The 26078-nt window shown below is 50.4% G+C and overlaps 10 protein-coding genes across 10 annotated transcripts; 6 read left to right on the forward strand and 4 right to left on the reverse strand.

Annotated features, from left to right (window-relative positions):
• Positions 1-76: 76 nt before the first annotated feature.
• Positions 77-1958, reverse strand: K460DRAFT_343896 (MFS general substrate transporter; the record flags this gene model as incomplete). The annotated part of the gene is made up of 3 exons (XM_040931234.1): positions 77-466; positions 523-1250; positions 1366-1958. The coding sequence occupies 3 exons, from the start codon at positions 1956-1958 to the stop codon at positions 153-155; spliced, it is 1635 nt and encodes a 544-aa protein (XP_040783858.1). The 3' UTR covers positions 77-152.
• A 1240-nt stretch (positions 1959-3198) lies between these two features.
• Positions 3199-4597, reverse strand: K460DRAFT_369338 (uncharacterized protein). Its single transcript, XM_040933943.1, has one exon. The coding sequence runs from the start codon at positions 4572-4574 to the stop codon at positions 3276-3278; it is 1299 nt and encodes a 432-aa protein (XP_040783859.1). The 5' UTR covers positions 4575-4597; the 3' UTR covers positions 3199-3275.
• A 2625-nt stretch (positions 4598-7222) lies between these two features.
• On the forward strand, positions 7223-9202 carry K460DRAFT_419383 (uncharacterized protein). Its single transcript, XM_040938005.1, has 2 exons — positions 7223-7933; positions 7994-9202. Exons 1-2 carry the CDS (start codon positions 7551-7553, stop codon positions 9078-9080), a joined length of 1470 nt encoding a protein of 489 aa, XP_040783860.1. The 5' UTR covers positions 7223-7550; the 3' UTR covers positions 9081-9202.
• A 295-nt stretch (positions 9203-9497) lies between these two features.
• K460DRAFT_343899 (S-adenosyl-L-methionine-dependent methyltransferase) lies at positions 9498-11191 on the forward strand (the record flags this gene model as incomplete). Its single annotated transcript, XM_040931235.1, has 6 exons — positions 9498-9737; positions 9786-10070; positions 10121-10171; positions 10224-10534; positions 10588-10785; positions 10842-11191. The coding sequence occupies 6 exons, from the start codon at positions 9498-9500 to the stop codon at positions 11002-11004; spliced, it is 1248 nt and encodes a 415-aa protein (XP_040783861.1). The 3' UTR covers positions 11005-11191.
• Positions 11189-13009, forward strand: K460DRAFT_318092 (FAD binding domain-containing protein). Its single transcript, XM_040930378.1, has 3 exons — positions 11189-11588; positions 11645-12321; positions 12371-13009. Exons 1-3 carry the CDS (start codon positions 11466-11468, stop codon positions 12858-12860), a joined length of 1290 nt encoding a protein of 429 aa, XP_040783862.1. The 5' UTR covers positions 11189-11465; the 3' UTR covers positions 12861-13009.
• A 690-nt stretch (positions 13010-13699) lies between these two features.
• On the forward strand, positions 13700-14800 carry K460DRAFT_408774 (carbohydrate esterase family 5 protein; the record flags this gene model as incomplete). Its single annotated transcript, XM_040937190.1, has 2 exons — positions 13700-14380; positions 14435-14800. The coding sequence occupies 2 exons, from the start codon at positions 13700-13702 to the stop codon at positions 14798-14800; spliced, it is 1047 nt and encodes a 348-aa protein (XP_040783863.1).
• A 136-nt stretch (positions 14801-14936) lies between these two features.
• K460DRAFT_379419 (Ketosamine-3-kinase) lies at positions 14937-15990 on the reverse strand (the record flags this gene model as incomplete). The annotated part of the gene is made up of 2 exons (XM_040935162.1): positions 14937-15742; positions 15801-15990. The coding sequence occupies 2 exons, from the start codon at positions 15988-15990 to the stop codon at positions 14937-14939; spliced, it is 996 nt and encodes a 331-aa protein (XP_040783864.1).
• Positions 15991-17790: 1800 nt separating this feature from the next.
• Positions 17791-18495, reverse strand: K460DRAFT_247091 (HET-domain-containing protein; the record flags this gene model as incomplete). The annotated part of the gene is made up of 1 exon (XM_040927353.1): positions 17791-18495. A coding segment is annotated over one exon (705 nt), but the record flags the coding sequence as incomplete, so codon positions are not given.
• Positions 18496-20829: 2334 nt separating this feature from the next.
• Positions 20830-22193, forward strand: K460DRAFT_419389 (uncharacterized protein; the record flags this gene model as incomplete). The annotated part of the gene is made up of 2 exons (XM_040938006.1): positions 20830-21367; positions 21424-22193. 2 exons carry the CDS (start codon positions 20830-20832, stop codon positions 22191-22193), a joined length of 1308 nt encoding a protein of 435 aa, XP_040783866.1.
• A 2862-nt stretch (positions 22194-25055) lies between these two features.
• On the forward strand, positions 25056-25519 carry K460DRAFT_434406 (uncharacterized protein; the record flags this gene model as incomplete). The annotated part of the gene is made up of 2 exons (XM_040938380.1): positions 25056-25124; positions 25180-25519. 2 exons carry the CDS (start codon positions 25056-25058, stop codon positions 25486-25488), a joined length of 378 nt encoding a protein of 125 aa, XP_040783867.1. The 3' UTR covers positions 25489-25519.
• Positions 25520-26078: the final 559 nt, after the last annotated feature.

A 26078-nucleotide genomic window follows, 5' to 3' on the forward strand; every position in this document is an offset into this window, starting at 1 on the left:
CAATAGAAACCGCGCTAACGCCTGGCCATGTCAAACGCCCAAAAACAATCTACTCGCTCCCCACCCACACCCTTCGGACAACGATACAGTCTATCTGCTTCTTCTTCTTCTTCTTCCACAGAGGAGCCCTGCATTAATCTCAATTCCAAAACTCACGCGGCACCACCCGCACCTTCACGAGCCTCTGCATGGAGTTGCTCGCGAGGAACGAACGCTACAAGCAGGCAAGTAACGCCGACAAGCGCGACAACGAGAGCGAAGGTGACTTTGATGCCAGCCATGTATGCCAGTATGATGGCGGGGACCTGATCGGCAGGGAAAGCATGTCGAATTTGCGTCGCACCTGTTCCGATGACCATCTGCGGATTGATGTGTGGAGCCGTCTTGGCGAGTTCATTTACCATGCGGTTGACAAATCCAGACTGCGCAGCGGAGATGGAGAATGCGCCTCCTATGGTTTGGAAGACTGGTAGTAACTTAGTCAGTCCCACAGCGCCTCGGGATGGATCGAAAAAAACTTACAGAATACGGTTGCAGTCACCGACGATATCTCTTCTTTGCTCGCATTTGCCTGCGCAATGGTGATTCCCATCTGGTAGCCTAGCCCGACCGCGGCGCCATAGAACAGCTGGTAGCCAATCCACTTCCCCATAGGTGTACCAATATCGAAAGTATACATCAAGCCAGCACTGATAGTTGCCATTACCGCGCCCGCTGCCATGAACGGCGCAGCATGGCCAGTCTTCGAGACGACTGCGCCACTGATTGCGCTTCCTAAGGCCATCGCGAGAACTAATGGTAGATTGAGGATACCGGACGAGATTGCGGACCGGTTGTCGATGCTCTGGAAGTAGATCGGGAGATAGTAGAGGAGGACGACATAGGATGCGGAGTAGAAGAACTGGAAGGCGGACGGCATCCAGACAGAGCGTCGGAAGAGCAGAGAGCGCTGCAACATGGCGCGGTCATTGTTATAATATTCCCAGGCGCCAAACGCTACCCATATCAAAAAGGACCCCACGAAGAGGCCGATGACAGTGCTGCTATCCCAGTTCTTTTTCTGCCCTCCATACTCGACGGCGAGGATAAAGGAGATGATGCCGGCCATAACAAGCGCAATCCCGAGCGGATCCATCTGGAAGAACTTCTCCTTCCGAGTCGCTTTCGCTGTGATCGCTTGGGAAGGGGTTTTGAAGAATAGAAGCACTAGTGCTATAGAGAGGGCGCAGATTGGAAGGTTGATATAGAAGCTGGCGTGATCAGTGTCAGGGTACGATGCTTTGGGTTTTGGTGTCTACTTACCACCAGCGCCAGGTAGCCTTATCCGTGAATACGCCACCAATAATCGGCCCAAGAACACTAGACAGACTATAGACCGCACCTATGAGTCCAATAAGTCCAGGTCGTGCCTTCGGTTCCGCAGCAAATGCTACAAGAGTGAAGGCACCAGTTGCGACTCCAGCAGCGCCAACTCCCGCGATCGCGCGACCCACCACGAAGGTGGTCGAGTTTTTCGAGACCGCAGATATAAGACTGCCGACCATGAAGACGCCAGTAAAACCCACGAAGGAAGCTTTCATGGGGAAATATTTGTAGAATTTCCCGGATGCAGGTTGGAAGCCTCCATAGGTCATGAAGTAAACCGACCCGTACCAAGACACCATGTCTAGACCGTCGAACTCGTCAGTTATCTTGGGGATCGCGGTGCCGATGATAGTTATGTCAAGGGCTACTAGGAAGACGGCGAAGACCAAGGCGAGAAGGACGGGCAATAGGCGTTTGCCTGTCGGATACTCTTCTGCTAGCGCAGTATCATGAGTGGCCGATTCATGGTCTTCGAAACTCTTTTCATAGTTCTGCTGCTGTTCGGCCAGCTGATCTGGAGTGGTGATACCACTGACAGGCTGTTTCTCCGCGCCTGGCGGCAAGGTAGGGTCGGACGACTTTCCTAGCTCCATTACAGGAACACAACCGTGGCGAACCGGAAGTCAAGACAAGGAGAAACAATTGTTCAGGATGTTCTTTTTTTCAAGATACAGCAAGATGAAAAGTACAAGCAATGTCAGGGGACGAATGTAGGAGAGTGCGTGAAAGTGTTCTGTAGGCAGGGACAGCACGGATTTTATTTACACGACGCAGGGAGCTAGCCTTTTAGCGCGATTATAGATTTTCTCCGTCCACCGAACACCTTTCTTTCGGTCATTGATAAGAGTGAGATGAAGCAGGCGCCCGGTTTCGTACCGGGGGAGGCCACACCAAGAGTCCTCCACCGAGCCTCGGCGGAGCGACCTTTCTCCTTCACATACACTAGCTTACTATTTGGGTAGCTTACAACACCTTTTTCTCAAGCATGAGGTAGAAGGAATGGTGGAGCTCCGTCGACAACCTCTGTTCCTCGCGTCATGTGTTTACCTCAGTATCAACGCAGAATGTGATAACAACAGAACACATTCTTGACGCGTCATTCGAGAAGGTCAGAAAAGCGACACATAATCTTCAGAAAAAACCCTAAATGAGTCTATCTCGGATTTATTTGAAAGAGTAGTAGCCTTGACAACCCAGCAGCTGGAGGAGCGGCCCTGACAGCGTACTGGAGTGTACTCTTCAATGCGGAACAAAATGTTCTTCGGCCGTATTTCATGTCGTGAGTTCACACCAAGGCGATGCTTCTGCAACGACACCTACTTGCTGGAACTCTGGTTCCTTTTCAAAACGATATGTTGCCACTCCCATATATTTGATAAGAACAGTCAGCAAGAATTCCACCGAGCCTCTCGATGCGGGGGCGGTAATGCACCTGTCAACATCCGAGAGAATATGCCATTTGCTCTTTCATCATCTCTGAGGATTTACCCCTTCAATACACCTTGCATGTAGTTTTGCCGATTTTGCTTTTTTTTCAAAGTATAGCGAATGGTCAGGGTTGACTACTTTCCCCCTTTTATTCGAGCAGGTCATCCTAAAAGCAGTATCTTCCGCCGTCAAACCAGCAAGTCTTCTATATCTCTGGCATCAGCTCCGAGACTGCCGATACAGCGTGGGCTACTACAGAATAATCAAGAAATGTACCCCATCTTCTTCAACCATTACTGTTCTTTGGACTCCGGCTCCGCTAGTTAGTTTCGATATAGTCAATGAGATGACATTTCAGAGTAAGGCGGAAGCACGTAATCAGGAATTGGATGAGAGGTATGCTGCAGGAAGAAAGCGTGTTGATGAGTAAAAGTGGCAATATAGCCATAGCTGAACGGCTCGCCCATCTTGCCTCGTTGATGTTACTCTTTTATCTCGAGGTTACTAGAAACGGTGTCCCAGCCACTCAGGAACGGCTGACCTTGGACAAGTTGGATCTCCTTCTCCCGACAACGTTGTAAGAGAGGACCTATGCCACGGAGTTCGTCTGGATCCTCCCAAACGAACTCTGTAAACGGCTTTTCATGCACGTATCGTGATTCCTCGAAAGGGGTTTGTATTTTGAAGATTGTACCATAACGGTCAATATGCGCCCGCATTCCTTCACGCGTATATCGACGCCACGGTGACCCCCATACAGGAAATTCCAGACAGTGGAACAATACAAGGCCCTGGCGGCTCCTATGAGTCCAACCTTGAGAGGCGCACGCTCTACAGAAGTAACCCTCTTCAAAACGGGCCGCTTGGGCATCCCAATACGGGGCTCGGATAACGGCAGTGTAGCAAAGAGGGTGACCATTCCTCACGCTGCTACGCTCCCAATTAGAAGCAGTAGGCAACGTGTGTCGTAATTTACGCAAATCGAACGCGAGCATGGGCCGGCTCAGGATGCCGTTGGCCTTCAGGCCGTAGTATCCCTCCGAAAGTCGCACATTAGGGACGTTCTGACACGTCTGGACTACCTCTTCATGACTTGTCATAGATGATGGGACCCGCTGAACTACCAACTCTTCGTCTCGTATCCAACACCTATAGCACCAACGCTCAGGCGTTACGAGATACATGATGTCCCCGAAACGTCCGCAGCGGCTGCAACGCTCGTCAAACACGCAGCGCACCAATGTCTCGAGTGTCCAGAAACGACATTGTAGCGCGTCTACTGCCCCCAATAGTTTGGGGAATGTAGCGATGGACCGGAAAGGGAGAAAACTGTTGACCATAGCTTTGGCATCCTGGTTTACGCGTCGAAATGAAAGAATCGAACACACATCCAGGTGCACGAAAACTTGATGTAGCAGCTCCGTAGCGAGAATATCTAGTTGGCCTAGGTAAGGTCGTGATGACGGGCAAAGTGGGATCTTTTCGTCGACGTTCTCCTGTTCAGAAAGTATAACAGGGTTTAAACCTCCACTAGGTGCTAGCGAGTCACCCAAGAAAAATCCAGGTCGCGGCGCACGGAATGTGTACTCTTCGAAATCATATATCGCTCTTCCCCCATCAACTGGGAATCCGTTGCCGAGTCCTTGCAACTCTTGATCCCAGGAAATTTGGACCATATTACCGGTAGGCAAATGCGTTGTGACAGATAGCACCAGATAGACAATGAGAGAGTATGTGACAAAGGAAGCAACTGTGGCAGGTTGCCGTACAAATAGGGTCATGAGCGGGGTTAATACTCTTGGAGAATGTGGCACAGTGATTCAAGCAAGTGGCTAGAATTATAATCTGCGCAGATAAAACAAATTGCAGGCATGGGGTTGCTAAGCGACCGGCATCACGAAACAATCTATATTTAGCTCACCCTGCACAACAACCTTCAAATAACAATACGATAACGACAGTATAGGTTAGGGCAACTCAGTTCTCTCCAGGTGGCGCGATTCTGGTTCATATACTATGAAGACCATAACGACCTGCGCTTTGTTCCCAAACCAAAATTGAGCTTACTCGTGTACAGCTCCTGGACTATCTCGCACAGTCAGTCCAAACTGATTAGATTCTCTTCTTCGTTAAAACCCGGCCTTTCGTTCTCGGGCTTCGTTCCCTCGATCCAGTCAGGCGTTTTGCCCTTCTGGGCTTCCCCACGCCTCCAAATCTCTTCTGGTGGGGTGAAAATCCGGCCTTCTTTCGTCCGTCCTGGATTCTCGGGAGTTGGGTCTGGAACCTGACCCTGCCTGACACCGTACGCAAGAACTCTCTCAACCTTTGTACCGGGGCCAGTGACGACACCTAACTCAAAATTATGGAAAAAGCTACCCTCCTGGAACAGTCGATCCTTGTTGATAGCATTACTATCCCCTTTTGTGTCGACTAGAACGCGCACGGTGCCTCCTTGCATTGCAGTCCGCTTGGCTATACCGTATGACTCTAGCATCGACAGCCAAACGTTTTCTTTATCTTCCCCCATGTGACGTGGGACCGGGACCATATCATCACCAGTCTTGATACCACTGTAAACATCTGTCACATCAATGAGGCGGCCTCTGTCATTGGCATCGAGATTCTCTGTGTGTTTGCGCTCGTCGTTGAACGCATTCTTGAAAGCTACTCGCGATTCTTTAGCGGGTTGGCCCACAAATAGGAGATAATGGCTGCCTGGTTGGATTAGATTCGATGACTGGATGTCCCAGTTAACAAACCGCTTAAATGACGCCCGCCGGGCAGCATCGTCATTACTGGTCCCTAGACCTCTGAAGTTCGGGATTTCGTTCGGGAGTACATCTAGTCCAGGTGCACGGCCCGGTCTATTAAAGTCGGCAGGGACGTCGGCGTATGCTGGGTGAACAGGTGGGACCGAAGGCGGAGCGGGGGCAGGGTTGGCGACAGGAGGCGGCCGGGAACCAGGAGCGTCACCTCCACCTTGTCTGTCACCTCCTGTCTGCATCCCGCCACCTGTTTGAGCGCCAGATCCATTTTGCAAATCATCTTCGTCTCCTTTCCCGGGCCGCGTGATTCTTGGTGGAGCGCGCTTCAATTTATCGCCATCACGGACATCGAATGCCGGCCCGCTGGTACAGTCAAGTCTATCTGGATGTAGCCGACAAGTGCCAGATGAAATGCTGACAGGCGTTCCGATATGGTTGACCAAGTCTACTACAATTCTTCATAGTTAGTTACAGCGACTCTCTTCTGGTATAACACAGGCGACGTAGTTCTTGAGGGGTACATACCGACACTGTTTTGGTCTGTGTCGAGCCCATCTTGCTTCGGGAGTTGGATGACCCTCCCATGTGAGACTGCCAACAAGGCGAGAAGGATGAGTCCTGAAGTCAATGCCTTCGAGAAGCGCATGGCGACTGTTAACTTTTGTGGCGACAGATGAAAACTGAAGAACTTTCTGGTGGTAACAAGAATGATGAGAGGCGTAGGTTGTGAAGCGGAGCCAGGAGATGTAATAGTAATGTTGATGGAATATGATTTTTCATTGTCGAGCTCAAAGTAGCTCCCCTTAAGTACACGTCTCCTAACTAGAGCCTAGCTTTTAATAACTTCATATGCTTGCTTCTTTGCTGCAACGCCACAGAGGACGAAACATGCTGCGGACAAAACACGCCGCACCCATCTTCTCAAGGCACATTGACACAGATTGCTAAGAAAGAATGTCTAAGCCTCGCGAAGAATCCGTTTCGTAGGTTGATGAAACGGAACAGTGTGAAGTATGCTGCGGCTAAGGCGAAGAGGGCTGGTCGAGCTTACAGCTAAATCTCGTAACAGATATATTGAGATTATCTAAAGAAACATAACACGATAGACGTAGCCATTCAACGCAAAATATGACGGTTTATTTTGTTAGTAATGTACCCAATATCCTCAAGTGAGCAAGTTAGTACGGACCATCGGAAGAAGGGAACCTCGTTCGGCGGCTAACGCCTCAATAAGCAATCCATAGTGTTAACAGCAACTATGAAACACACTCGCTAAGCGCTTCGATTGCTCGATACCCAGGTAGGTGCTTCTTCCCAGAATATTACTGGTTTTGACCAGGGTCCAACATGCGTAACATCTGCGCGCGTAAAAATGGGGCGGAAAGCCTTACGCCTTACGAAACCATTTGCTGCTTTGTTTCAAACGACGGCTCCGCCAACACATGTACCGTAATACTCTTAGTGCCGTATATCTTCATAAACGCACTCTATTTGGTAGTGTAGCAAAGCCATTGGGTTCCCAGGTTTAGTTGAGTGGTTTGGCTGGCAGCAGAGTGGAAATGAAAGAGAAAAATACTGAAGAAGCGCCTACTAATCTAAGACTATCTGTTGAGCTGTCGCGAGCAGGATTAGAAAAAAGATACGAAGACATGACCGCAATGCCGCAACGCCACAATGCAGCATAAGGCACTGCTGCTCGACTGTGGCTTTGACTCAGTTATTTTAATGTGTTTCATAGCATTATCATACCATGCGCGTACTCACATTCACATGATTGCACAATATATATCGTGAGCCATCGTGCTGCATCTGCTACTTACTCAACAACACATCGCACTGAACTTTTACTATCAAGATTTTACCAGCTCATTCCAATCCTATTATCTCCAAATAAAACTGCACACCAATCTACTCATCGATAGCTCCGGCCTACAATTTGTGAACTTAACCGTGCACGTTAGCAATAAAGCACAGATTTACAGCACGCACACGATGTCCTTTGCCGCAAGCTTCGGTGTTGATATTGTTATCAATGCCGTTGTTCTAGGTGCCACGCTACTACCACCAGCGCAGAATGCTAAAGTGCGTATTGGATGTGGTAGCAAAGCCCGAAAAGAACAGCAAGGATCCCTGACAGGCGGTGGCATGCCAGACATAGTGTTGTACGATACGCACGGTGAAGAGATTTCGCGCAAAGTCGGAGGAGGATCGTTCGACCCTGGGAGTAACCCGATAATCGACATGGGTGTTGATCTGCTAGACCCCGGAAAGGCGACCAGGTCGCCTGAGTACGTCAAACTGGTGGCCCGCGGCAACGACGCAGTGTGCATCGGCTATGTAGCAGCGACATCAGCAGGTGACGACAAAAGGACTTGGTAAGCACGATGTGCGACTGGCATGTAGGCCTGACACTGACTTCATACCCTTGCATCTAGGCACGCCGGCTATGCCAAAGAGTGTGCTCGCCACGCCAATGCCAATTTCTGGTACCCCTCCCCAGAGATTATCCCAGGAACTGATTTCCGCCCGGGGTGTATCTGGATGAGCAGTGACGAGCGCTTCCTGCAGGCCATCTCTGTCAAATTGACTGATTTCGCATTCCCCACAAGTGACGCTGCGGAGAAAGCCAAAACCCAGTTCGAGCAGACGCCCAACACTTTGTGCCAGGCTCCCGGCCGGATGTCGTTTTGGAAGAAGCACAATCAGAATGACTGTATTCCGTTCTATGACTTCACCGTGGAAAGGAACGAGACAACCGGCTTCGATATCGACTATCAGAAGATTGTTTCTGGTCACACGCTACCCTGTAAGCCCCGCGGACTCCTCTTGAATCAGATCCTCGAGCCTGGGAAAGGGCCCGAGACTCTGTCTCCTGAACAGATTCGGAAGAAGGAGCAAGAGGAGGAGAAAAAGAAGCATGAACAGGAGAAGAAAAACGAGGACGGAGAAAACCCCGATGCCCCGCCTCCAGGAACAGGCAGCTTCGGAGGCCAGACTGGAACTACCACACAAGAAGAGAACAACGAGAAAGGAATAAACCCCAATGGGCCTCCCCCAGGCACGGGCAGCTTTGGAGGTGTATGCGGCGTGGTCCCAGCCAGCTCGACGGCTAAACCCGGGGAGTTCGTAAGCAAAGTGGCGCCTTGCCCAAGTGGGGCACCCGTGAACCGTCGTAGGCGCGATCGGCGGCAGGAGCCACCAACGAAGAAAGATCACTGTGTCGACCGACTCGTCATTAGCTACCTAAAAGACCACAGCGCACGAGAGGTATGCGACATGAAGTCCTCGTGGGGGCCTGATTTTGTGTCAATTCCAGAAAGATTACATTGCAACATGTGTACCCGACAGCTCTCACGTCTCTGCGAGCCGGATGGCTATGATAACGAGGGTGAAGACTGCTTTGATCTCGAAAAGAGAGTGATGAAGCGATCGACAATTGCGGATTCAAAGGTCCAGGGTGGGTATCCAACACTCGACCAGGAGGCAAAATCGTATGTCCATGTCTCGGAGTGGAAGGCATAGTCCAGAGGTGGAGCAGATCAGGTGCCACAACCTACAAAATTCACCAGAGCAAAGCGAAATTGTTGAATCAAACATCTTAGATATTCCTGGCATGATAGAATCTCTTATAGCAACTACTAGACTTACCTCGGTGTAATGTGCGCTGATCATGATGATTATACCCCTGTCTGAAACCGGCTGACTGTATCTGTCTGTCGTGTGGCGAACTTCAAGATCATTCAAAGGCACCTACACCCCAGAAATACCTCTTGAACTATGGCTATAGGGCATACTTAGGCATCCCGTCATCAAATAGTTTGTGCTAGCAGTACTTCGAACATGGGTTGAGTAGCTGTCCCCATTATAAATAGTAGTGATATGCTAGACTTTATACTATTGTTGTGATAACTCAGTTCGCTTGAACATTCACCTAATGCGATGGCATCGCAGAAACGCATTGTTAAGCTTTCCTCTATTATTGCGAGCAATACTACCACGTTAAACAACTTCCTAGTGGAAAATAATTTGCCAGAGCCATCCTTCGAAGCTGACGCTTTGTGGGCGCTCCCTATCCCGGATGATAATGTCGACGTAAAGGCAGCGCGCATTGCCATTATCGATTCGTGCATAGAGCTTCAAGCCCTCGTGACTGGACCAAAAGAGCTTCTTCGTTATGATGTATGTAGCTATATCGTGTTCCCAGGCAAACTACTGAGAATGTTTTAGGCTGTGGCCTATGTCAGCGTGCGCATTATCCTCCGCTTAAAGTTGGATAAGTCGTTCCTGGTGGGTGCCTCGACCTCGTTCGAAGCCATGGCCAAGGTCTCCGGCTTAAGTGTAATGAACGTTCGTCGAGTCGTCCGGCACGCAATTCTCTGCCATCGCTTCTTTCAAGAGAAGAAACCGGGAGTGATCACGCACTCTGCGCTTACTGCTGTATTAGCAGGGGATGCGCTCACACGAAATGCTCTTATTGTTCAACTGCAGGAATTCGCACCAGCCGGTACCAAAGTGAGACACCGTCCTTGTCGTAAACACCATTCATGCTAATGATGAATCAGGCAGCGGATGCGCTAGAAAACTGGCCGAACTCCGAAGAAAACAACGAAACAGTACAATGACTCTTCGTATATCTCGATATACAACGGTCATTAACTAGTACAGGGCTTCTCACTCGCAAACAACTCTACGAAAAGTATGTACGACATCTTCGCCCTGGATCCCGGTCGAGGCTCGCGGTTCGGTACGCTATTCTCTAGACCAGATGAGCCTTTCCACATGCTACTTGACAACTATCCCTGGCACGACGTAGAAACCTTCGTCGATGTAGGAGGTTCACACGGTAGCATCGCAGTCGCCCTCGCTGAACGTTTCCCGCACATCAAGTGCGTAGTGCAAGATCTTCCCGACACTGTCGTAGAGGGTGCTTCGAGGCTCGCACCGGCGCTCAAAGATCGAGTCGAGTTCATGGCGCAGTGAGTTACTTGACAGATGAAAAACTGTGCAAAGATAGTCTGACTAAGGATAGCGACTTCTTCACCGCGCAGGCTGCGACAGCAGATGTATACTATTTTCGCTCCATCTTCCACAACTGGAGTGACAAGTATTGCATCAAGATCTTGCAAGCCCTCATCCCAGCGCTCAAACACGGTGCTCGCATTATCATCCATGAGCGCATGCTTCCCCCTCATGATGCTCTTGCGTCAGCAGATGCAAAACCGGTCATGTAAGCTCAACCGTTCCATCCACCTCTTGATAGTAACAAGCTGACTACAACATTAGCAAGATGGATATTCTCATGCTGCAGCTGCTCAATGCGCAGCAACGAGAAGCGGAGGAATGGCTGGAGTTGTTCCGTCGTGCAGATTCGAGGTACAGGTACATCGGAGCGAAGCAGCCCAAAGGCGGAGTACGATGGATTATTGAAGCGAGGTGGGATGGATAGTACCTATGTTAGGAATTCACTTTCTTCGAATTCAGCTGAACATACTCTTAGTAAGTGAGTTAGTATGTCTCGAAGGACAAAATTTGAAGTACCGGATTAGGCTTTGCGATCATATCAGAGTTTGAAAGGTCGAATGTTGGAGAGCATTGGAGAGCTCGTCTCGCGATATCGGATAGTGGGGTTTACGCATCCCGCAAATCGTCTCCGAAACAACTTCCCCGCATCTCCGTGGATAGTGCATCTAGCGGCGCTTCTAAAACAAAAATACACCCAACCGCCACAACGCCTCGTCCGGATAATGTGGCTGGACCGGAGGTAGATGTAAGGTCCGTGACGCGGCCAAAATGAGGTAACGCGTCACGACAGCAGACGACGTGTCGTTGCATCTCAGCTTCAAACCTCTTCTCCTGGTTACTTCCTTCGCAAGCGTATGTATCGAGCTTTCAGGGAATTAAACCAGCATGGAACATCAATTAGACATTGTCGTTGTTGGCGCTGGGCTTTCAGGTCTCGCAGCATCGATTCAATGCGCTCTCTCTGGTCACTTGGTGATGGTGTTGGAAAGCGCAAGAGAACTCGCTGAAGTACGCGGATGCCCTTCCATGAGTAACAAACGCTGCCAAGCTAAGCAATACACCAGATAGGGGCTGGTCTCCAGCTCACACCCAACGCTACCCGGCTCCTCCAGCAGTGGGGCGTATATGACACTGTCAAGGATCAAGTCTGCGAACCAGCGACTCTCACAGTGCTCAATTACCAAGGTAAAGTGCTTGCGCAGGAAGACGGGTTTGATAACAACATCCGACGCAAGTATGGGGCGCCGTTCTCAGACTGTCATCGTGTAGACCTACAGCAGGCGCTTGTGAAAAGGGCGAAGGAGCTAGGTGTGAGGGTGATACTGAGCGCAAAGGTCACTAGTATCGACGTCGGTAATGCACCTGGAAGCCAGGCCGAGGTTGCTATTGAAGGGGGCAACATCTATGATGCAGATCTTGTCGTCGGCGCAGATGGGCTGTGGTCAACATGCCGCTCGTCATTCCTCGGCCGTAGGGACCCTCCGCTTCCCACCGGCGATCTTGCCTACCGCATTGTCCTCAACATCAATCAAATCAAGGACCCTAAGCTGCGAGGCATGGTGCAAAATCCCGCGTGTCGATTCTGGGCAGGCCCGGATGCACACGTTGTAGCATACAGTATGCGCAGCGGAAACATGTACAATGTCGTTCTTCTCGTGCCGGATGATCTTGAGGAGGGAGTCGCTAGGACCGCTGGTGACTTGGACGAGATGAGAAAGTTGTTTGAAGGATGGGATCCAGTGTAGGCCTAATCCCCACTCACCAATGTTTCGCAGACTGACCAATACCAGGTTGACCCAGCTTCTGGAATGTGTGGACAGAGTGGATAAATGGAAATTGATGCATCGCAAGGAGATGGAGTCGTGGGTCAATCCACACAGTAACTTGGTGCTGATTGGCGACTCATGTCATCCGATGTTGCCGTATCTTGCACAGGGCGCAAATTCCTCGATTGAAGATGGCGCGGTCCTAGGTCTGCTCCTAGCGCCGGAGAACTTTACGTCAAAGGAACAACTACCAGAGACGCTACAGCTCTTTCAGCAACTGCGGAAAGCAAGAGGTGAAGCCATAGCACGGGAAACATTCAAGCAGAGGAAAGACTTTCACATGCGCAATGGTCCCGAGCAGGAAAAGCGAGATGAGTTGATGCTAGGACAGTTGGGCAAAGAGCTAGATGGGGCGTTTCCGAGTCGGTGGACGTGTCCCGAGGTGCAGCCTTGGCTGTATGGATACGATGCAGTGAAGGAAGTTCAGGCGGCCGTGAAGAGCACGAAAACGTGAAGCCTTGAAACACCGTTGTGGGGTTGTGGCAGAGAAAGCGTGGTCGCATTGGAACCATGCTGCGGGACGTTGGGAAGAACCGAGCAGCAGCCTCGGACGTTTCTTCGGAATAAGATAGACTATTGGACACATCAAGGAAACTATTTGGCATCTAAACTCTATTTCGGTGGTTGACTGTGGGATGTTGTGTACTAGGTTGATGTGAAACGACCCACCTCACGAAAGCCGAGGCCGTCACATCCTTGACAAGGATCCCCCGCCAGCCCTGGACGACGATCTCAGGGGGACGGACCTCATCACTCCACTCGATTCCTCGAGAGTACCGAGAATAGTAATTGAAGGACATCATGGGTCGCGGACGTAATGCCGTGCCGTCTTTGATCGGCGGTTGCCGTGATGCAACCATGGATTCTCTTGGCCGCATTAATCGAGAACCGACCAGGCGGAAGCAAAGTACAGATGCCAGCCTCGGCACATTGCCTGGGCATGCAGTTCATGAAACACGATGCCGAAGAAGCAATGCTAGATTGCTTCGAAACCGTTGACTGTACGCCTGATCTAGCATGCATGTATGTTCTAGTCGGATTCTCTCCTGAGGACCTAACCTTGGAAGTCACCTTGGGCTTCACGGTATAAAGACCAGGACGATGCTTCGATAACATGAGGCTATCATCACATTCATTCGACCTCGTCTTCCCTCCCAACCTTCACTTTCTTGTCCTCTTCTTCTACCATTGTGCTGTGCACTTACATTCGCTCCTACAACTTGAAACTCATCAATCGATATACTCATCCTTCACTTCCAACTTATCCCAACCACCAAATTCGTAACGCGCAAGATGAGATACACCGTAGGATCTCTCGTTGCCCTAGCTGGCCTCACCAACGGCCTCCCGCACCCACAGCTTCCAGGTCTTCCAGGTCTTCCAGGCTTACCTTCCGGCCTTCCTGGCCTACCCGGTCTTCCTGGCCTGCCTTCTGGTGGACTACCCGGTCTTCCTGGTCTGCCTTCTGGTGGACTACCCGGTCTTCCTGGCCTGCCTTCTGGTGGACTACCCGGCTTGCCTGGTCTACCTACTGGCCTGCCTGGCTTGCCTACCGGCGGCCTACCTGGTGGCTTACCTGGTGGCCTACCCGGCTTGCCCACTGGCCTACCCGGCACACCTAGCATTCCCGGCCTCCCCGGTCTTCCTGGTGGCGGCAACAGTGTTGGAACCGGCCCTCAGGCCACAGCCGCTCCGAATAAGACTGATGTAGCAGTACCCACTCCTACTGGTGCAGCCGGCACGATTGGCAGCGACTGCAAACCGCAGGGTGCCGCTGGCGCTCTTGGAAGCACTGAGAATGGTGTGACGGACAAGAACTGCTGCACTGGCTTGACCGTCATCTTTGCTCGTGGCACTGGAGAGCTCGGCAACGTGGGAACTATTTCGGGACCGCCCATGTTCAAGGCCCTTAGGCAGAAGCTTGGTGCCGACAAGGTCACTATTCAGGGTGTCAACTATGCTGCTTCCGCTGCTGTACGTCTTCTCTTCTCTTTCTCCGTAATACAACAGTACTAACGATGTTTTCAGGGTAATGCCAACTTGGGCGCAGACGGCGGCAAAGTCATGGCTCAACTCGTCGCATCCGCCCTCTCCCAGTGCCCAAGCACCAAGGTCGTCGTCTCCGGCTACAGTCAGGGCGGCATGGTCGTTCACAACGCGTTCCAGAACGGGCTCTCGTCATCCAATGTCGCTGGCGCTGTTCTCTTCGGTGACCCATTGAAGCAATCCGCTGTTGGCAACCTCCCCAAGGACAAGGTCAAGGAATTCTGCGGTACTGCTGACTTGATCTGCGGTGGTGGAGGCGATGGAGGAGCGACCGGTGACCATCTCGGCTATGGCAGTGTGGCGGATGCTGCTGCGACATTTGTGTTGCAGGCAGCCGGCCTTGCTTAGATTGATGATGTCAAAACACGATACACGACGGTTGCTATATGAAAGATGACTGGCAGATGGATGGCCTGCTGGCTCGGGATTCGTATCTTATCTGTACATACTTTACCATTCATTCACACTCCTTTGGAAAGGGCCATTAGTCCCCTGCATATTTCTTCACCAACTCCCTCATGATACTCACCGCACCACTCCTATAGCCACCGCCAAACATCGCATAGTGGTTCAGGTGATGATATAGCTCGTACAGTTTCACACGGTCTTCATATTCCTCAACAGGCTCCGTCTTCGGGCACAGCTCGTGGTATTCTTTCAAGAAGCTCCCACCAAAGCCACCGAACATTTTCATGATGCCTAGCTCGTACTCATTATGCGCATAGCATGCTGATGAGTCAAAGACTACGTCCTCGGGTTCGCCCTTGTTGTTGCCAATAACACCTACACTTGCATTTCCGCTCCATAGATCGCCGTGGACGACTACGGGGGTGACGCCTTTGCCGTTGTTCAGATGCTTATCGCCAAGCAGTCGGGGCACGACGGTCGATGCAGTGTCTTCAACCAGCTTGCGCAAGTCCTTCTCCCTGCCGTTCCTCTTCTCTGCCTGGTGCAGGATGAACATGAGCCGGTTCTCTGCGTAGAAGTCGGCCCAGCTCTCCTTGTAGATGTTCTCCTGAGCTGTATCACCGCAACATGTCGTGACGGGGAACCCAAACATAGGCTTCTCGTGCCCCTCAGGTGTTGGTGCGGGGGTTGTGTGGAGTTTCGCAAGCTTTGCTGCAAGCGATTGTGCCGACTTCGACTTGGATACGGAGCGCGATGTAAGGTGTAGGAATTCGGTGACAAGGAAGGATGTGTTCGACTGCGATTCAAACTGGCCGTGGCCAAATGACTGCGGGCATAGTGATGGTACGGCGTCGTGGATAGCTTCGAGCGATGCGTGTTCCCCTATGGCAAATCTGTCAGTCAATCAGTCGGTGTTCATATGAGAAAACAGTGCGCATACCTTCAAACATTACTTGTGCCTCTTTTCCACTTCCAGTCTTCATAAAGTAGGACTTGGTCTGGCCATTGTCGAGCTGCGACACGATCTTCGACGTCGACGCGGAGCTGCAGCCACCTCCCCCGGCAGAGGAAACGGCTGTAGTACTAGCATCTAAGCTGAGGACTCTTAGTACTGCAGGGTCGACCTTCATAACTGGAGAGTATGGTGAGTGATCTTGAAACTCGTAGCGTTGATGGCGTTTAGCTCGTGAATGGGCAAGCTAGCAGTGACGTCATAGTTAATTGCTTATCGATTGTGCCGGGTTGCAACAAGTCGATGCATTATCTCCAAGCAAGTAACCACCAACTACGTTAAATGCGGAAGATTCACTACCATTCCGTTCATTTTTTAGCCAAACAAAACCTCTTCAAGACGATTTCCCTGCTCCTGCCATGCTTTCATGATCACTTTGCCAACACCAGCGCGACGAGCAATATTTCCATCCCAGTCCACGAGAATCACGTTCACCACCGGCCATAGCGCTCGGACCATCGGCTCACCCTTCCTAGCAGAGTACAGCTCGTTGAACAGACTGGTCGCCGAGTTCTGCAAGTCTTCCTCCCTCTGATCTGAAACGGGGAGCCACCTTCCGGGAACGTGGGATTCAATTCTCTGAAGTATCGAAGTGAACTCGGGGAGCTGAGCCCATGATCCCGTCTCTTTAGCCAGTAAGTTTATGGCCGTCTCCCTAGACTCCTGGAGCGAAGATTTTTCCTCTTTTGTGTTTGTCCCGGCCGATGGTGGCGGCTTCGGGGCCTGCAGATCTCCATTGAATCTCCATCGAGGAATCCAACGTCGATGGATCTGCGCATTCTTGAGCGAAAATCCACACGAAATTGTAATGAAATCTTGATCTTTCCGACGCGCTTCAGCTCTGCGGTAGGTTGTCACTATTTCACCGATGATTTCTCCTTTCGCGTTGATCAATTCGAAGATCCCGACTTCATCATCACCCCTGCTATTTCTCGGCTTGAGAGACTGCCCGATTGAGAATCTTACGACGACGGTTTGAAAAGCTAAGACATGCCTGTCATAAGGAAAATTGTCCGTCGTTGGCGTCCAATCTTTGTATCCAGTCTTCGCGTATTCTCCGGCTACGTCCATCAGATTTAGTACGGTGACTGGTATCGAACCGCTATTTGCACCACCTTCCAGAGCCAAAGCGTTCAGTGGTGGCTCAAATGCGATGCGCCTCATGCGTTTTCCATCAGAATGATACAACCGCTTGATTGTGTGATCTGAATTGAGTTTCGGTGATTTTAGGCATGCGAGCAAGTTTCCATATGTTCCCGCCAAGGCCATGGCCATCGAGAATTTTTCGAACCCTGGGTTACTCGACGCGTCTTTCTCCTGGGGGTTGATATGGAAAACTTTGACTGTAACATTCATTAGACTTCGAAGCTGGCGGACGTCCATCATATCGAAGGTTACTGCGCCTGGGAAGACCAACGTGTTAGCAAAGGTGCCTATGCGCACGGGCGTACCAGCGAAACCGGGACTTGCATGGACGTGCGTACGTACCTTGTGCGAAATTACAGCTTGCCCAAGCCCACGATGGCAATTCAAGCGCTGCATTGTGGGTCTGAACGCATCCAAGATCAGGGTACCACAAGAGAGCCTCCAGGAAATGCTTCCTAGGCAAGCCCAGGATAAAACGTCCAGTCACGTCTTCAAGCGTTTCAAGAATGCCGCTTATAGCGAACAGTGTGTCCTTCGGATCGGTCAGCTGCCGCTTAGAATACTCCTCCACGGCAGACGCATAATCCAGAAAGCCTCCTAGGTATTTCCACTCATCTTCTATCTTAATTTGAGGATTGTAGCGCTTCATAGCTAACGCGTGTTCATCTGGAACGTGACGCTGACGTCCGGGGTCCCATAGGTACTTTGCTTGACGAGCCTCCACGCTCTTCGAGAGCCGTTCCGTTTCCAGTTTAATCTCTTCCGTCCAGATAGACTCGGAGCACTTGAAGTAGACTTGATAGTCCGTAAATAGGAGTAGTCTTTTCGATAGTAATTTCTCCTGAAATGTCCAGCCTCGGGTGTTCCAAAGAAGACTGGACGAGTTCTCGAGATCAGTATAAGACGGAAACATTGTTGCGAGGCGAAGGCCATCTACCACCTCTGAGAACTGATGGACCTTCCTAGATACACTAACGCCGGGAATCCCATAATCAGCGTGCGCACCGCCAGCGGCAGCGATAGTAAGGCTTGAGGAGCTGTATATGACCTTCATGTTGGTGAGATCTGGAATCTTATCCTCCAATGAATTGTCTTGGATAATACAAAGAGCGTCATTCCAAAGATAGCGATATCCAAGCATCCGCGTTAGATTTATCGCGTCCTCGATCGTCTTCGGTAAGTTCTTGCGTAAAGGCGTCATCTCATCACCATTCGCGTCGAATTCGATGTTCTTCCGTAGCAAAATGGCTGGCTCCATCCCTGTCTCTTCCTTCATCTTCTGGCTTCCCCACATATAACTCAACGCCACGTACTCGGGTACCTCACCCTTTGACATTTTAACTACGCAAAGATTCCGCACGTCAACCAGCCTCAGATTCAGAGGCGCACTGTCGACTGTTCGAATATCTCTATCGCAGACACCCTCATGCCACCTCGTGCATCCGTCCAACCATGCTTTCAGGAGGTTCACATCCACGTGCTCTGGCTGCACCTTACGGCCGAAGAACTGTCGGTGGTCGGGGTTTCTTTCTCTGTGCGCCAGATATTGAATGACACCTGAAGCGCCCTGACTAGCATCACCAGCTACGTGGGAGGAGACCAAGAATCGATAGACTGTCTGCGAGTACTGCTTGGCTTTTGATCTCAGATCGTACTTGTTGGAGTATGACTCAGATCTGCCCCGGTCGTAAGGCGACAGTTCGATCCCCAGTTTCCAGCTGAGTTCGTTGCTGAGTGTGATCTCCTCTTCAGGCGAGTCGGGGGTCAGGCGTGGGTCAGATTCAAGAGCATGAACAACAAGCCTGCAGAATGGGCACTTATTCTTTTGCTGGACGCTAACCCATGATCCGAGAAGAAAAGGCCGTTTGATCTCCTCGCTGAGATACCGGTCGAAATGGATTCTGCTGCAAACGGGACATAGCTGGTCGCGCTCGTGTACTTGCTTAAGTGGTGTTTGAGACATGGGACATGGTCTGTAGTCTACTCATGTCGGACAAGGCTGAACTGATAACGACTCTCTGACGCGAAACCCGGAATATGGACAGGGTCATACGCGCACAACATTTCATATACGAGAACTACAGTTGAACCGTTGGAAGGCAACACAATCCGGTGAAGCTAGATAGATGCCTACTTTGTTTTTCCTGCAGCTGCGCCACCGAGCTGAACATGGTGCCACACCCCCGTGTCGATCTTCCTCGACGTTTGGAAAGAGCCACTTGAGTTTAATAGCTGTTTAACTGCGGGGATGTTTTTTGACGCGACCCTTACGGAATAGGCAATTCCTTTGAAATTTTATTGTGCAAGGCCGGGGCTATGCTACAGCTGTTCACTCATTGATGCATGTGTGAAGGGGCGTGCATCTGCTATCTTCAGCCTACCACTACCCCGCTTTTCAACAGTGATGATTATCGTGGAGGGCCTTCGCCTATTCTGCTTTAGATATTCGTGCTACTGGGATTATTCTAGGCATCTACAAGGTTGCTTCTCGAAACCTTCCATCTTTCAATAGCATCGGTATTCAATTTCTCGTTGCGTGCCATATTCTTACCGGAAAGAGGCACTGTTTGGATTACAAGGCTGCCTATCCAAAGGCTAATCTAGCGACCAATTATATATCACCACTTCGAGTACTTCAAATCATTATTAATACTAGCCCAGAGAAAATGGACGACACGCCAATTGTAGACAGTTTGATCACCCCCTATCAGACCAGAATTATACGGCTTCATGCCAACAACGGCGCGCCTCATGTCCCTCGTTAATGGGATAAGTTCGAAGAGCTCCATGTGAGTAACTATTAACTAATTAAGCGAAGAAGCTTGGCCATACAGGGAATTGCTATGCAAATAGAGAAGGAGGGGGGCCGATAGCCTTGCCGGATGTAATGGTCCAAATACTATAACGGTGTTTCTTTGCATGCGAGTACGGTCCTTAGTTTGGTGTGATTGGGCATTCAAAAGATAAGAGGGGTCTCTCATCATTTGCCGCCTCAAGAGAAATATGGGGGTACTACCCTCAAGGCTGGGTTTCAGCCTAATCCCGCAATTCAACGCGAAAGGTGCCAGCCACAAGATTATCAAACACAGCTGTTGCTCCCACAAGGAGTGGGATGGTAATCCACTCTGGACAGACCTATAAGATGCTGGTCTTGTCTGCTTAAATGACTTGGCTATCTAAGAGAGAAGAAAGGGTTGCCAAGCTCGGAGAGCTCTCTGGAAATGGTAAAGGCGGTATTGCAACACAATGAACTGTACGGCGCTTCTGAACGAAGGACTTTGACAGCAACAATCCGGAACTACGCCTTGGCAACGATGGTTGATAGTATTGGGTTAAGAGGAGGGGCTACTCTATTTTTAGGCAACGGCTGCTTTTAGCATGCAGTGTTAAGAAGGAGTGTCTGATGGAAGGTTCATCTTCCCGATTACCTGCATTATCCTGTGGGGTCCGTATACAAGTGTGGGTGCACGAGGCTGAGAGGTTGCTAGGAATAAAAAGAAGTAGACTCCAGCCAACATAACTTCTTTTATCAGCTCGAATCGAAATTCAAAAATTTGAAAGTCTCTCACTTTGAAAGATATAATTTTAAGAAATGCCATTCGCCCAAAGTGCCAGAGCCGTTCCTCGTTTCATTAATTCAGTGTACCTTATCGTATTCTCCTGTCTATTCCCCTTCACTTACGCCGAAGAACCCCCACCCCGTTGCGCGATTAGTTCTGACGGCTTTGTCGGAAATGCACAGAAGAATTTCTCCATGACGGAATGGATAGGACGCGGTGGATGTATCAGATCATTGAGTTCTAATCAAACTATGTGTTACCCCACCCTCCTAGAGGTTCTCAAGAACTTGTCCGAGTTGCGAAAGTCTGAATTCAGCGGAGCTTCAGGAGTTCTCTCGTTGCTTCCTACCATTGGAGCACTCCTCGGAGCACCTACGAATGAAGTATGGACGCTCCTGACCATCCTGCCTTTCGGAGGAAGCCTTGCGATGCTATTATCGTTTGGTGGTGCCATTATGCCAGTCCGTGTAGAGGACTACGAAATTGCCATAAAGAAGGGAAACATTGCTATAGGCAGCATTGTTAGTTTCAGGAACACGTACGTCGAGGGAGGTGTGGAACGTGACTCTTCCTTCACTCGAAATTTAGACCTTCTCGACGAAAAGGTCAGCGCCCGCATCGCCAACGCAAAAAGTCTAAGGCCAGGCAAATCACTTATTACCTTTGGGCTTGTCGCGATGGTTTTACTCATTATAAGCTCACATGCGGCAATGGCAATCGTAGAACAGGGTGGAATCCTTCCATGGTGGTGTGTTTGCCAGTGGTGGATGCACTTTTGGTATTTCATGGGTACGTATTCCTTAACCACGACTCTTGAACTGGTACTGATTCTCTCTATACATTAGTTACCGTAAGCGCTATTACGGAGAACATAGTTCAGGTTCCATTCAGCAAACAGCACAAGCTTTATGTCTCCAGGGTGCCCTACGAGATCACCATTAGTGGAGGACAATCCATTCTTACCGACCTCCATCGAACGCAGAGTGAACCTGAAAATGTAGGGCTGGCTCTGAAACAACTGAACACGATTCCGGCAGCGAAAGTATCCTTCTATGGGTCCACACAGTATACACAGTCGCGAAACACGGTCCTCGTTATGGTCTCTATTGTTGGGAACAGTCTTAGGTGGATATCCTTTTGGCGTCCTCTAAGCAAGTTACTCAGTATTGCCGTGTTCATAACAGGCACGGCGATGTTTGCATCTGCTACACTTGTTGCTCTGCCTATGGCTGTTTGTGTCCTTACGCTCGTTATCAGCGCAGGCGTTTTCAGCCGTGCAATCGCGGGATGGTTGGTCCGCAGAGTGTCGGAGAAAGAGCCTTTGATCCACGTTATTGTCAACGACCAGGAAGAAGCGAACCATGCCATATGTCGCATACTGAAACTAAAGCTCGCAGACGATACGGACGTCCAGGTAGAGATCGGTGGCCACGTTTTCGTTAACGGTCGGAGAATTACAAGCCGTTCAAAGTGGTACGTCGCCATATGGGGTGTGCTAGCTAACCCCTACAACTTGCTCCTGGTAAATAGCAACCCACATGCTGCTTCCCAGCCACTCCTGGCTAACAATGACTCTAATGTTGGTTTCCCGCTGCAAGCTGTTCTTCCCAGGTAGATGGCCACGCGGAAACTAGTTGCACTTGGCAACACGTGCTCCCCTAAGGCGTTCTCTGCAAACTTTGGATGGTTGAACTGGAACAAGACAAAGGAAGTAAACGAGAATTCTGGGGAGGTTATCTTTGTATGAGGGGAAAGACAACATGATTCAACGCATTGCAATCGTATTTCAATAGGTTAATAACATTGGAGTCAGTAGTTCCTTGCGTAATAAATCTCTCAACTTACAGCAAGAGGTCTCTGGAAAAAACTGTGTACGAGACATGATCCTGAGGTAATGCACAAAATTCAAAAAAAAAGTCCAGCAGTGGCGGATCCGCCGGCCACCTTCGTATCGCACTAGTGTTAGCCCCCGCTCCCGTCCGCCCGTCCGCCCGCCCGTGCATTCCCACGGTACCTAGCACCTTAACTACTACCCCCACGACCAGCATGGACAGGCAGACCTCGTTGCCTCGGTTCATCTCAGCGGCAGCAAGCGGCAGCAAGCGGCAGTGCCTCAGCGCCGGATAGGCCGGGTGCAAAGCGCGTTGGACGATGACCTAATCTTCCTCATTAACATATCAAGTTCCATGCAATACAATAGTACATTGACGCGACAAAAGTTCAGACCAGAAGCATCGTCGCCGGGATGCTGCACGCCTCTCTCGGCAATCCCATGGTGGGTGTCGAGCTGGTTGAGTACAAACCACTGCGACTCACCCGAAGTCGAGTTTCTTGACTTCACCATGTCCATGGACTAGATGCGGCGCCGCCTTGGCAACATGCGCGCGGACGGATACAAGACACAGCCGACAGCTTGCTGTCCCACGTTGAAGATCCATATCACCTTCGCCGACCTGATGCGTTCGGGTGACGACATTAAGCTAGGCTTTACACAGGTGACACCCCGCGCCCGAACGACGCCTTTTGGCAAGGACATGGCGTCTTGCGCCCGCATCGGCGCCTCTACCAGCCGAAAGCATCGGATCGAGGACATACGAGTACAGGCCTTCGTCCTCGAGTTCAACCAATCGATCGACTTGGTGGCGGAGCGTATATCCAGCCGAGTCTACTTCGCAGGTAAAAGAGGACTTGGTCAAGGACTTCATCAACTGCTTGGGTCTAGCTTTTCCGCGCTCGATGTTTGAATGGTCATGTACCTGCTTCATAGACGTAGGCCTGCAGTACGTGGTCAGTCTGCTGACCAGCAGAGTCATTCACACATTGGACATTAAGCAACTAAAGCCAAACTATCTTAACTTCTCCAGTAAGAGTACTAAATTTCTTCTTCGCCATGAACGGGTGCAACAGAGTCTGGCACCAGCTCAAGCTCATCGGCGACCGCGAAATGATCATCCCGGCGCCTGACGGTTCCGGGACTCATTGAACCGACCGTGTGATGCTCCAACAAGCTGCTCTGCTAGGGCGTCATCCGCCTTGGCCATACCAAGACGTCGCCCGGTTCCCAGCTACTGCCCTCAGCTGTATACGTCGACGGTCGAGTGGATACACGCCGCTCCCAGTAACCTGCCCAATTTCAACGTGTGCCAGGTCTTCTACGTGGCTCAGGGCAAGTTCCGCTTAGCAATTGTTCGGGGCACACGAAAACGGACACAACGGTCTCGATCACTGCGCCATAGGCAGCGGCTCTCTGAGTCAGACCAAGATCGACTCGAAGAGGTCCATTTCGGAGAGGAATAATGGAGCCAGATGCGGTATTCAAGGTGAAACATCTCATCAAACAAAATCTATATGCTAGGCTCTAGCTCCTTTAGACAGCGATGACCGAAGAAGTGCCTTGTGAAGTAAATTCTATACTGTTACCCACATCAATGTCGTTTAGTGTCAGTTTTAGTGAGCAGTACGATCATGATACTAGCGTCCTATTCATCCACATAATTTCCAAGTATCTCACACGTGCAACGACCTCTTTTTTATATGTCATGTTGCTCGTACATAGATATTAGTGGGGGAAAAAGGCGGTGACCTACTCAGTTAAGATCGGAGTGTAACCTCTTACTCACGCCATCCCAAACGTATACGTATACAATCTCAGAACAACTTACGTCTAGCCCAGCTCTTAGCGCCGACGTAGCTGAGACTAAACCTCCGTCCTTGAGCCATTACTCAAGCTACTCAGCGCGTCGGGAATGCCCGCATAATAGTACGCGCCATCTAATGCTCCACCAAGAACTAGCTAGCCTCTTGTCTGTCCTAGTTCATTAGGACTCCGACGCCGAGCTGTATCACTCGTCAGAGAGAGTGAACCAAACTAACCTTCTCCCGGCGTAATAGTCACTATACGCATTATTCCCCCCAGTTGCCAAGAGGATATATGCTTCTCGCTCTCATATCATCCTTGATAGTACTTGTTCCCTTTCTGGAACCCCTCAATTCTGTCCCTCCACAGGTTAGCGACAGCTCCACAAGTACTCCTAAGACGTAGGTGCTTTCTGAAATAATCAAAAGGTCGACAAGTCCAGGAATCAGAAAATAGAGAAATACACGCACTATCCTGTCCATGAAGGCTAAATCGTCAGTTGAAGACCGCCAAGCAGACTATATCCGCGTTATCATGAAATTGACCGCCTTGTACTCCGATAGACCAACCATTCGAAAGGCGATCAATCAAGTGGCATACGGATGAGTATGCTCCGCCTTTCCGGAAGGTCTATACGAAATATATGGATCTTCAGCTGTGATATTTCGGCCCTTTGTAGCTGTGTTACGAAGACAACGTGCGTCATCTTCACTTGAGTAAGCGGAGGGGTCGATTCCCATGGCGTATAAAGTGGCATTGTCTCCCCCTCTTGTGTCTTCATCACACTCCTCACACAGACAAGACAACTACAGCCTAGTTACCAACAATCAATCCACCGACATGAAGCTTTTTGCAATCATTGCCCTTGCGTCTCTCGCACCCACAGCGTTGGGTTTAGCCGTTCCAGACGTACGTTTAACCCAAGACGGAATGATAAGAGCGTAGCTTTTAACATCGAATACAGAGTTTTGGCGCTGAGCTGGTCGATAGGCAGGTGCAAACACGCCGTCCGCCAGTCGCTAGGCAGGTGCAAACGCGCCGTCCGCCAGTCGCTAGACAGGTGCAAACACGCCGTCCGCCAGGAGAGCTGGTCGCTGGAGAAGAGCTGGTCGCTAGACAGACACCAGGGCGACCTACGACGTCACCAGGAGGGCCGGGACCAACGCCGCCACCACGAACAACTCAAACACGGCCGCCCGTAACAACCCAAACACGGCCGCCAGTAACGACTCAAACACGGCCGCCAGGAACGCTTCTAACGCGGACGCGATAAGTAGTCGCTGGGTAGTAGCAAATCTAAGGAGTAGTACGCTTGGAGCAGGAGTTTCGTGCCGAAGAAGCTTCTCCCGCCTCAAGCAACAAAGACAAGCTAGCTAGTATTGTGACCCCATATTCTACAATCAAAGCCGTTCTTTGCTATACAAACTGCTGTTCTACATTATAACTTGATTGATTGTGAGACCCTCTTAGTCGGCGAAGACGAACTGTACCGGAACAATGCAGAACCATGATTTCGCCTACGTGAAAAGACAGGTCTGGCTGTAGCCTAGAACCTATGTGCCGTTAAGCTTACAGTGATGAACTGTTTCTCCGCTTTCTCAAGGTGATCCCGGACAAGTCGTGCGATATCTAGTAAGCCTAGCACCAGGAAAGACCTGATGGCACCATGCCGAAGTAAGTGGTGTGTCAATAATTGTATGAAAGTCTGTTAGGCGTTATATTGAACACCCAAGTCTGCTTAATTCGCCTACCAACAACCTCCCACCACCTAGAGAGAAGAAGAAGTTGTAGAGCTCAGAGAGATCTCTCCAGATTAGAAAAGCGGTGTTGCAATATAATGAACGGTACGGTACCACGACGCAA

This window comes from Cucurbitaria berberidis, assembly GCF_010015615.1.
Source record: "Cucurbitaria berberidis CBS 394.84 unplaced genomic scaffold K460scaffold_5, whole genome shotgun sequence".
Lineage (NCBI taxonomy): Eukaryota > Fungi > Ascomycota > Dothideomycetes > Pleosporales > Cucurbitariaceae > Cucurbitaria > Cucurbitaria berberidis.

Coding starts and splice junctions, on each gene's coding strand:
- K460DRAFT_369338 (XM_040933943.1), bottom strand. CDS start 4,574: ATGACCCTATTTGTACGGCAACCTGCCACAGTTGCTTCCTTTGTCACA.
- K460DRAFT_419383 (XM_040938005.1), top strand. CDS start 7,551: ATGTCCTTTGCCGCAAGCTTCGGTGTTGATATTGTTATCAATGCCGTT. Junction 7,934..7,993: donor GGTGACGACAAAAGGACTTG/GTAAGCACGATG, acceptor CCTTGCATCTAG/GCACGCCGGCTATGCCAAAG.
- K460DRAFT_318092 (XM_040930378.1), top strand. CDS start 11,466: ATGGAACATCAATTAGACATTGTCGTTGTTGGCGCTGGGCTTTCAGGT. Junction 11,589..11,644: donor GCGCAAGAGAACTCGCTGAA/GTACGCGGATGC, acceptor GCAATACACCAG/ATAGGGGCTGGTCTCCAGCT. Junction 12,322..12,370: donor TTTGAAGGATGGGATCCAGT/GTAGGCCTAATC, acceptor GACCAATACCAG/GTTGACCCAGCTTCTGGAAT.